General features: G+C 33.2%; 1 protein-coding gene across 6 annotated transcripts; it reads left to right on the top strand.

Moving 5' to 3' along the window:
- Positions 1–597: 597 nt before the first annotated feature.
- On the top strand, positions 598–10,561 carry LOC138323666 (luc7-like protein 3). Of its 6 annotated transcripts, none has more exons than XR_011208581.1 (12): positions 598–725; positions 1,174–1,240; positions 2,224–2,263; positions 2,538–2,676; positions 2,886–2,963; positions 3,449–3,544; positions 3,865–4,035; positions 4,225–4,427; positions 4,603–4,850; positions 5,192–5,360; positions 5,889–5,975; positions 8,209–10,561. XR_011208581.1 is itself a non-coding variant. In XM_069268439.1 (11 exons), the coding sequence occupies exons 1-10, from the start codon at positions 621–623 to the stop codon at positions 5,314–5,316; spliced, it is 1,272 nt and encodes a 423-aa protein (XP_069124540.1). In that variant the 5' UTR covers positions 598–620; the 3' UTR covers positions 5,317–5,360; positions 10,175–10,561. The 6 variants fall into 6 exon arrangements, 3 of the variants coding, with proteins under 3 accessions (XP_069124540.1, XP_069124541.1, XP_069124539.1); XR_011208580.1 differs by having other exon boundaries at positions 5,192–5,975; positions 8,209–8,312; positions 10,175–10,561; XR_011208579.1 differs by having other exon boundaries at positions 5,192–5,975.
- Positions 10,562–10,909: the final 348 nt, after the last annotated feature.

The following is a 10,909-nucleotide window of genomic DNA, read 5'->3' as shown; positions in this document are numbered from 1 at the left end:
TTCTGATATATTATATTGAGATAGATTATATTGTCCTAAAAATCCTTATTGGTTATCGAAAATAGTTTTATTGACATTTAAAAATTTCTAGAACTGTATTGTATACCCCAGGTTAGACAGTTGTGTATGATGATTTTGATAATTACCTCTAAAACGTCGGTAACAGTCTTTCGAATCATTTCTGTGACGAACCAAGGAAATTATACTGTATATATCCTCTATCATTTTGCCGGTCATTTTATGTGGGTAGAATTCTCATAAAATAATTGTGTTACGGACTGTTACCAAAAGAAATTGCAATGCTGTCATATCATGTCAAATTTACTGGCACGTCTTGCATAATAAAATAAATGAGACCTTTCAAAATGCATACTGCCGTTTTCGATTATGCGGTTTGACTGGTTGGACCTAACTTAGTTGTTCGTTTATCAGACGGACCTGGTGATTTTATATTGTTTTCAGGCGAGCGCCCTTACAGGCCTGTATCAAAAAACGCAGGCCCGTCAGGATTTATGCTTGAAATAATGACTTTCCGAATCAATAATTTCTAGCAGTTTGTTAACTGATATTACCTCCCCTTGATTTTTTCCGCCGATAGGGGCGCCGCCTTATTCACGAAAATGGCTTCCCATGCATTGTCACAAATGTTGGATGAGCTTATGGGGCGAGATCGAAATCTTGCCCCTACCGAAAAGAAAAGTGAACTTCATTGGCAAGATTCTGAGGTAAAATATACGAAATTGTTAAAAACCAAAGATTGTCGCTCGGTCATTTCTGTTTAACGCAGCAACTTCAGTCGATCGTGAAAGCCATGTGCGTTCACAAACGTTTTTGATTTCTTGTCGTCGAGTCGCCAAGGTCTAAAACAAGTTTTACTCTATGTCGTATGATATCCAATCGCAGTATTCTGCTTATTATTTCTACATTAATAGCAACTGTCACTAATCCTTGAAAATTTATCCACTGCCGAGTGCAATGGTCGACGCCATCGGATAATGTAAACGAATCTTGCAGATGTTGAAATCAAATGAAGAATTTTATAGCAAAATCGAAAGTTGATGTTATCAGAAACATGTATATGATAAATATGTTTCTGGTATAAATTTATTTGATGCTCAATCATCATCCTTCTAATATAATGAAAATACAATGAATGTTTTGTTTGTTTTTCAGGTGTGCAAATTTTTCCTAGTGGACTTTTGCCCTCATGAGTTGTTTGTGAACACAAGAGCTGATTTAGGTATGGTCAGACATTAGACAAATCAATTACGTAATTATTGATTATATATATATACTCCAATCAATTCATTTGTTTATTATAAGTGGGGGATGGGGGAACTGTACTCCTACACATGTATGAGGTCTTGTTCCACCTGATTACATTGGGTGGATACACGACAAAATTTTAAAAGTATCTCGTCGTGTTAACCTCTATCACTGTTGGAGTAGGGGAGCTGATGGCTTTACTACTAGTAACTACTAGCTATCGCTACTGTTGTAGCAGAGAAGATATCACCTTCAGAAGGCGATATCTTCCGCTGCGACAGTAGCTAAGGCCAGAATTAATAAATATGACTGGGTAGGTAGGTAGGAAAAGATTTTATTTTATTTACAAAGTTTATTCTAATTGCTTTCTCTATTTACTTTTAAAGCAAAATTTATATACATTACTTTCTTTGATTCACTACATATCAAATGAGTGTCAAGGATAAGAAGCAAGACAAGCAAATACCAAGGTAAAAGAAATAAAGATCTGATTCTGACATCAATGAAAACAAGTTTTAAAAATATGTCAATGAAAAAAAATGAAAGTTTGAAACTTCAATAAAATAATTTGAGTAGGGGTATTTTCAAATGGATAGGTAGGGTTTAGGCAAACAAACAATATTTTAGTTTTGGCCTAATGGTTGTACACGTTATAATCATTAAGCCTCCAGAAGAAATTTGATATCTCTGATGGCAACTGATCAAGAAAGTTTTCGATAGGTTAAATAAAATTGAAGGTTCCATATGTGGAGTAAGCAAAAATTTAGATTAATTGATGTTTGAGACTACAAATGTGTCTTCAATTTATGAAAAGTCAAGTCAGGACTTTTCAATAATAGTCAATTCCTTTTTATGACAAATTTTGGAAAAGTGTAAGTTAATTGCCTTTGATGAAACATTATTTGTAATTATGATATATGTTGTATTAATTCCAGTGAATCTATTATATTCTTTCAGGACCTTGCGAAAAAATACATGATGAAATCTTTAAAAAAGAGTAAGTGTCATTTTATGCATCATATGATAAATATAATTATAACAAGATGGCAACTAATATTAATATTAATTGGTAATGGCAGGTTGTGATAAGAAAGAAAACAAATTTTATAATTGTGAAAATAATATTGTGAAATTATAGACTAATATCCAGTATCAGTATCGAGACAAGGGAATCATTAGCTAATTAAAGCTGTTTTGGATTTATTTTATAAATTAACTAGGATGTATTTTTCAATGTCTAAGTATTAAATGTACATTTTGGCATGTTTCAGGTACAAGACATCAAGTAGGGTAAAAACTATGGGCTATGAAGAAGAATTTGAACGCTACCTAGAGGGGCTAATTGCTGATGTGGAAAGGCGAATTCGAAGAGGACATCAGCGTCTAGCTCTCAACAATGCCCAAGGAAATGTAAGTCAGGTTTTGATGGTCAGATTGAACAAAAAGCATAAATTATTTGAAACTTATAACTAGTAAAAGAAACTTTATCATTATCAGTTTTATTTATTTCATATCAATGGGTTGAGTTTTGTCCTTTGCCTTCCGTTCTTGATAAGAATATTTTATCAATAATATATTCCTTAACAGTATCAGTTACAAGTGAATCATTGGTATTTCAGCTAAATGGTCAAATGAACAGAGACAAAGAAGAAAAAATACAAATGTTGACAGAGAGGATAAATGACCTTGTTCAACAGGTAAGTTAGTCTGTCCATTGATCAGATGGTTCATCATTCTCTGTGATCAATGATCACAATTTGATCACAATTTATGAAAATACCTAAGGAATTTTTGACAAGTGCTGAATATTTGTATCTAGTGTTTAAAACAGCATGGTTGACATTCATTTATCTTAATTATTAATGAATAATGAGATGAACTGATTCAATTGAAAAATAAAAAAATATGTATTTCTGATTTATCTGAACAAAAAAAACAACAACTTTTAATGTACACAATGATCTATGTGTGTGCTAAACTATCTTTTATTTTTCTGTTTTTGATGGAATTACTGTCTTACATAATTTAATAATAAAAAAATAAAATTGATTGACAAAAATTTTTATTCACAAAGGTATGGTGTCTTTTTTATTCACAAAGGTATGGTGTATGCACATATATTAGTTGTGATTAGGCATGATGATTGATTTAATATATAAGTACCGAGGTATATGTTTTTCAGGCAGAAGAACTTGGCTGTGAAGGAAAGGTGGAGGAGGCACAGGGTGTCATGAAACTCTGTGACCAGCTGAGAGAGGAGAGAAAACAGAGCGAGTCTGTAAGTATGATCAAACATTTCTCTTCTGTGGGTGATCGCCTGCATCTGTAACATTCTGTCATAAACTCTGCTAACATCAGAATTTATTGTTAAGATTGTCATCCCATTCATAAAATGCAAAATATCTTCGTTTAAAAATGAAATTGTAATTGAGAATAAAACTTCTAAAGATAATTTAGCAAGTTATTTCAAGGGAAGTGAAATATCTAATCATTTATTCATAAAACCAGATTTATACCAAAGCATATAAAATGAAAACATTATGTGAGAATATGTGTTGGCAAACTAGATAATTGAAATCAATATGTTATACTTTGCAGAATAAGCTGGCCACACAATCCAATGAGCCAGAGAAGACTATGGAAGTTTGCTCTGTGTGTGGAGCTTTACTTGTAGTTGGGGATGTTCAACAGAGGATTGATGAACATCTGATGGGTAAACAGCATGCTGGGTATGCACGAATCAGAGCCTATGTGGAGGGAAAGAAAATGGTAAGTCATTAGTGTGCTCATAGTGCTAACCTGCTTCAAAGTTATCTCCCCTTGCCTCCTAGAAGAAACACTGCTGTAATCTTGGGTAGAGAGAACACATATAATGTGATATCTGATTTTGATCCTTTAAACTGCTACCTCCAAAAGTGAAGATGTCTTTTCTTGATGTTTTACTTTGCTTTCTTTCAGAAAAGGGTTACTGAGGAAGAAGAAAGAGAGGCTAAATTTCAAAAGGAGAGAGAAGAACGTGAAAAAGAACGGGAAAAGGAAAGAGAAGAACGCCGCAAAAGGGAGAAGGAAAGGGAAGAAAAGGAAAAAGAAAGAGAAAAAGAGAGAGAAAAGGAAAGAGAAGAAAGAAGAAGAAAACGCTCTAAAAGCCGTGATCGGGACAGGTAAGAGTCAATTTAAGGTGTAGTTCTTAATGTTCATATTTGGTATTATGTTTATATTTGGTATTGTATAGCTTGTAAAGTTTATTTCCAGATTTGATACATGCTTTCAATTCTTCACATATTATTTTGTTAAGCACAGCAGGGTAAAGGTCATGAACTCTCATTGATGTTTCAGACACAGGCGTTCTAGAAGCAGAAGCCGTCACCGCAGACATAGATCCAGGAGCCGTTCAAGGGATCGTCATAGGTCTTCCCGCCATCGCCGCTCTAGATCAAGGTCACGTTCCAGAAGGTCAAGGAGTCGGGACCGACGTTCAGGTGATAAGGACTACAGACGTCGATCTCGTAGTAAGGACAGGTCTCGAGATAAGGATCGTAGTTCCAGAGACAGGAGAAGTAGAGACAGGAAGGACAGAGATAAAGGTAAGGACTGCAGAGTTGATTCCCCTTGGCAAGCCAAGTAGTGTTATGAGATAGTAATTTCTATACCGTTTTCTGATAATCAAAAATAAGGATCAACCTTCTTTGTCAAGAGAACTATTTAAATTCTCCTATCTCAGTTAAAGTTATAACTTCAATTATACTAGCAAACATTATTATCTTTTGTTGTTACTATTTGAGCTATGAAAATAAAGCATTAAACTTCATGAATATAACCACTGCTTGTGAAGTTCAGTCTATCTCCAAAATATCTTGTTCCAATAAAAAAATTGTTTTTGTCATATTAGTACTCTTTACTTCAACCTTGATGTTATTTTTGACAGGAAAGACGAAGTCACGTTCTAGAGACAGAGATAGTCCTAAGGCTGAGGAGAAGCCCAAAGAGGACACTTCCAATAGTAAAGACGAATCTATTCCAAATAACGTTTCTGAGGAAGTCAAAGAATGAATAAGAGGTGACACAATATTTGCTGTCAGTTTTCCACAAACAAGGTAAGTTAACTGGTGTCCAGTGGTGAAGAGGTCAAAGTTGACAAGAACTGACCAATGGTTGAAATTGAAAATAGAGTAACGCGACATTGCAGGTAAGTGCAGGAACGGTGCTGTTGTTGATGCTATTCCTACATGTTACAGAGAGCCATTCTCAGGGAACTATAGAGGGTTTATCTTTGTCAGACATATTGAATCTGCAAAGAGAGGGAGAGAGAAAAAAAACAAGCAAGAAACAAAATCTTAAAATGTATGAATAAAGTCTATTTTTCCTGAAAAGAAGCTGTGTTTGGATAAAGTCAGGTTTATAGAAATTAAAAAAACAAACTTTTAAAACTTTTGACCATGTTCCCAATTTGAAAAGAGGAATTTTTGTACTGACAAAAAAACAACAACAACAAAGAAACAGAACAAAATGTATAAGTCTACAATTAACACCCAGAATGGAAGAACATTGATTAGTATATATCTATGGTGGTTTGAAATGATTTTTTATTCAATTTTCAACTTTCTATCTTAAACCAATCCAAGGCTTCCTGCCAGCCAAGCTATTTGCAGCCGTCTTTACTGAGAGTAATATCAATTCCATCTTGTACTTGTTCCTATACCAAACACAAGGTGAGTGGTAATGATCAACCTTTCAGTGTCAACACGTTTTCATATCGTAAATTTCAATACTTTTTCATCTGAAAAAATACTTAAGAAGTTCAATTGAAAACTTTTTAGTTAGATTGCACAATTTGAAAAATATTTTTTTGTCATTTGAAAATAAGGCTTTTAGTGTTGTACTATCTATATATCTTTTTTACGGAAGTCTTTTACCTTCAAGTTTTTTACCTTGATTAAGAAAGTCTTTTACCTTGATGATGTCTGCGAGAAACAGGTAAGATCTATAACCTATTTGAGTCACACTCCATTGACGATGATACTGAAAAATGACAGGTAACATATAGTGTACTCATAAACAAGAAAGGGGACTGGAGAAATAGCAGGTAAACATCAAGATTCAGGTTAAACAAAAAGTATATAAACGGAAAATTAAAAAAAGAAGATTATAAAAGACTTGTCATTATATGAACAAGTTAAACATATTTTCTCCTATATGAGGCATCAAAAGATTCATTTCAAAAGTTTTTTGGGTGATTGATGAAGATGTGCACACACATGACAGGAAAAGGCAGTTTGATAGTGCAGGTTAGTGTCTATAGATTCTTTACTTGATAACAACCCTGCTAGATGGAGGGAGAGAGAGAATCTGTTGAGGTTAGTGAATTCAAATTCTGCTGTACACAAAGATGGCTGAGCTGCCGTTTCCAACAGAGCTAGAGGTTAGTTCTTGAGTAACAAGATGACAATGAATGCTGTTGTAGATCTGGAGGTTTGTGCTGAAATTTATGCTGTCATTACCAAAGTGTCGGTGTAGTTTTGTGGAATGGAGGTTGGTGTATCAGTTTTGTCGGTATCTAGTATAGAGTTTGTCTTAGGGAATCAAGTTTCAAGTTCTTTTTAAAACTTTGTGTCATTGGCCCGTCAGCCGAATCAAACTGGATGATTGCAGATGACTCGGCTACTGTGCAGTTCTTCTTTGATATGAAGGTCAGTGTATCGTCATTCTCAGTACCAACATTATAATATGTAGGATAACTGCTTTGTTTGGTTTTGTCCTATCGTAGCTTTGATCATTTAAGTACAACATTCTCTGTACGAAGATGCCAATATAAGGTACAACATTCTCCGTACGAAGATGCCAATGTTATTCTTAAATGACAAAATTACTTTTAATAATGTGTGTTAAGTGTATTAGTGTTATCGGTTTCAAAATGACAATGTAGATGTTATCTTGGATTTGACTGTTATCTGTATTCTGTGTTGCAAGAGACCCATGTAGTTCCTGATATGGACATTCATTTGACATTAGTTAGGTCTTTGATTTTTTCAGTTCCGAGACATTAGTCTGCAGTTGTTGTAATGAATGTTTTAAATGTTTTCTAAACACTGATGCTGAAAAGCTATAGTTAAAAAAAACAGTGGAAAAACTGTTCAATATTTTCTGAATATGTAATGAAATTTGTTGGTTATGTTAATATGAAGTAGGCTTACTAAAGTTGCAATAAGAATAGAGAATATGATATTTATGTTTTTATTGAAAACTGATTATTTACATTTGTCTCAAAAAGAAAATCAGTTATCAATTTAAGATCAAATTTGCATCTTACACTATCTCTGTTTCTCATGTTGTAGACCTTGAAAGTGAAAATGAAGGGGGAAAAAATGGTTGTTTTAAATAAATAGCTGTAGAGGGGGTAACTGCTTTTGGTTTTATTGTGATCATGACCTTTTAAGCAATACAGACATTTTGGAATGTCCCAAAGTGAAGATTAGGTCTAGTAGAATTTGAGGTTTGTTGCAGTTTTTTCTATGGTAAAGTTGCCATAGCTATCCTTCTGTGATTGTTCTGTACTTGTACAAATGTTGTCTACTTAGTGGCATGTACATGTACAATGTTTTGTTTTTACGTCGATGGGTCAAAATCTCCAAATGATACATTGTTTGATTATTGCATTGTACGTTCCTGACTCTTCAAAATGGAATATTGAGGTTAGTGAAAGCTCACGTTATAAATCTGCCAATGAGCTGATCCGGTGTTACTCAAGGTTAGTGTAAACACATGATCCAACAGCAGAGGCGACAGAGTTCCCTGATTCCACAGCTATGTCAAGTAAGAGTAGTGGTGAGAGCAGCTAGGGCCTGGCTGGTCATGGCCGCGGTCATAGCTGCCACCGTGCATGTACAAAATTTACGTCTTACAAAACTACTCTAAACGACATGTGCACACTACTTCTGATTTCAGTGGGCTTCAGTTACAATAGCAAAACTACTGTGGAGAAGGAATATAAAGAAACAGGATGTTGAATGAAATCTACTCCCCTCATGTTCATCTGTGTATTGTAACAGGTATGACTTCCCAATACTCGCTCAGGTTCCCTCGTCTATACTACACGGGGTGTAATAATGTGTTGGGGTCTTTGTTTCAGGTACACCTCGAGATATACTTATTGCTTGTATTATGCAAACCTAATAGAGGTCACAAATATATATATTATTGCTTTTTACATGTATTTATTGCAGATTCTTTCAGTTTATTTTGCGATATAATAAATGTGGCGGTAGACAGATAATCTAAAGCTTTTGCATCCCATAGATATTTACTAGAATAGTAGAAATTAATAAAGTAAAAAGAATTTTTGGCACATTGAGATCAGAAAAGGAAGTTGGACATAAAACTAAAAAGCATAGGGTTAGGTGATTTTTTTAATTATTTACCTTTTTAAAAGGGGTGGGAGTATTCTTTAAAAAAAATTACTTAACTAAAAAGCATAGTGTTATTGTTTCCAGAATCTGATTGGATTGAGAAAACAATCAGAAAAATAAGTACCAGTATGTTTGTGATAATGTAAAGAAACAAAAGCTGATTAATCATGATTGACAAAAATAATTAATGTATATTTTGTTAAATTCTGTAATGATATACATATCAATACCAAAGTTAACCCAATCTTAAAGTGGGGTAAACAACAGTCATTGTGTGAATAAGCAAAACATGCTATTTCAGAATTTTCAATATTCTGAAAATCTGGGAAAGTGAACCAAATAGGTACATTTACTTGACCACTAAATATTTCTTGAAAATTAAATGGACTTTGAAGTTAGCTTAAATAAAATTTTGTATGTTCAAGTGTAACAAAATCAATTACACGTGATAAACAGAGCTTACAAATTCTAATTGTGTTGATGTCTGAATTGCAGTGAATTCTGTAAGCTAACTTATTTTTACAGCAACTTAATTTAGCCATTAACAGTTATAAATAGAAGTTTTACTTTACCTGTAATTGAAAATATTGCAACAATTCATTTTCAAGAGTTTCAATCGCCCACAAAATGCTCAAAATTTATTTATTCTTATGCAAACATAAGTTGGCTTTAATACAATATTAAATTGTCTTGCATATAGATATGGGTCACTTATAATTTTGTCTGTTAGAAAATGTTTTATTCAGGAAAAGTAATATATGTACTTGGTATCTATCTTTGAAATATTTGGCTTTAAAGTTATATTTGGTATACATTATTACTGGAAAATGTTTCTTTCAAATGTACCCTAAACAGACATATGGTATTTCCGATTTCAAATCCTAGTTTTACTATTAATTATAAGTGATTTTCCTCTGTGCAGTTTTGGTAGTTGATAAAAAAGCCCTTAATATTAGAGTGTGATAAGTACGATTGTAATGAATTCATGTTCCTGTTCAGTGCTTAACAGAATGGTCAATGGATATATTTCTTATGTTGTCAGTCAAGTCTTGTTTTTTAACACCTCATCTCGGTAAATGTGTTGTTTATTAGCAAAAAATGATTTTCAGTACTTAATAGAAAAGAAATGAATTTCAGTAGTTTACAGCACTATTTCATTAATGTGAAATAAAAACAAAACAAGTACAGTATGTAAGATGTAAAAATTACAAACAAAATTTCTGTAAATATTTTACAGCAAAAATCATGTACGGTACCATTGGATACTGTATTGTAATCAGCAAAGAAGCTTTATATCAAACAATGGTACATTTGTATTTCCAAAAACTTGCTGACAAATTAATGTCCTTGAGTGTGTTCAGTCAGCACTGGCCAGGACTTGATCATTTCAACATTTCGCAGGAAATAAATTGTAAGAGCTTAATCTACATTTAGTACAATGTAGAATGAAATTATGATCGTGTGATATATTCTAATTTCCTTTTTCCTTTCTGGTGCGTTTTCAGATATTGTCATTAGCCACAATCACTTGAGGATCGTTGATGTCGTTCCAAGGAGTTCCAAGACAGCGGAGAGAAGACCTCTTAAACCTACTATGCTCTCTTCCTAGGAAGATGATATTTCATTGATTGATATATATATTAATTATTCCTATTTTGAGGTATGTTAATATGTGAAAATGATCATCTATAGACTTTATGTATACATAATAACAACACAATCTTGTTGATGATATGTTATAGATAAGAACTTTCTGTGAATATTCACTGTCGTCACTCTCTAATTAGAGATATTGTTTCATTTGTAATTAATATGTCTGAAACATTCTACATAAAGAACATTGTATGCAGTATTACTTGAACCTGTTAATGAATTAAAATGAGAGAAATGAATTTACGCTGTTATTTGTTATTCCATGTTAGTAGCTGACCATGCTGCAGTACTGCATTCTAATACATGTATATCAGAGTTACTTCCCTTCGTTTCACTTTGTCAATAAGTTGCTTGATAAATTGGAGGTACTGACAAATTAAAATAAAGGGGAGTAACTCTAGATCTGAGTGAAGTAATAAAAAGGTATGGGCTATTTCGGTAAAATCAACTTTGTACTATAGGACATGGAATAATTGTGTATTATTTCATTGATCAAAATTTCATTTTCTTTGGAAGGCAAACATTTTCCTATTTAATCTATATAATGCACCACTATCTGGAGGAACTAGTTGAGGTTGTAGATGTTG

This window comes from Argopecten irradians, chromosome 5 (assembly GCF_041381155.1).
Source record: "Argopecten irradians isolate NY chromosome 5, Ai_NY, whole genome shotgun sequence".
NCBI classification, from domain to species: Eukaryota; Metazoa; Mollusca; class Bivalvia; order Pectinida; family Pectinidae; genus Argopecten; species Argopecten irradians.
Note: the sequence above shows the minus strand (reverse complement) of the source record. Positions and strands in the feature narration are given on the sequence as shown.

What these genes read in the sequence shown, in the direction of transcription:
- LOC138323666 (XM_069268439.1), top strand. Translation starts at nt 621, where the DNA reads ATGGCTTCCCATGCATTGTCACAAATGTTGGATGAGCTTATGGGGCGA. An exon ending in TCAACAATGCCCAAGGAAAT is followed by an intron (nt 2,677 to 2,885) that starts GTAAGTCAGGTT and finishes TTGGTATTTCAG; the next exon opens with CTAAATGGTCAAATGAACAG. An exon ending in AAAAGCCGTGATCGGGACAG is followed by an intron (nt 4,428 to 4,602) that starts GTAAGAGTCAAT and finishes TTGATGTTTCAG; the next exon opens with ACACAGGCGTTCTAGAAGCA.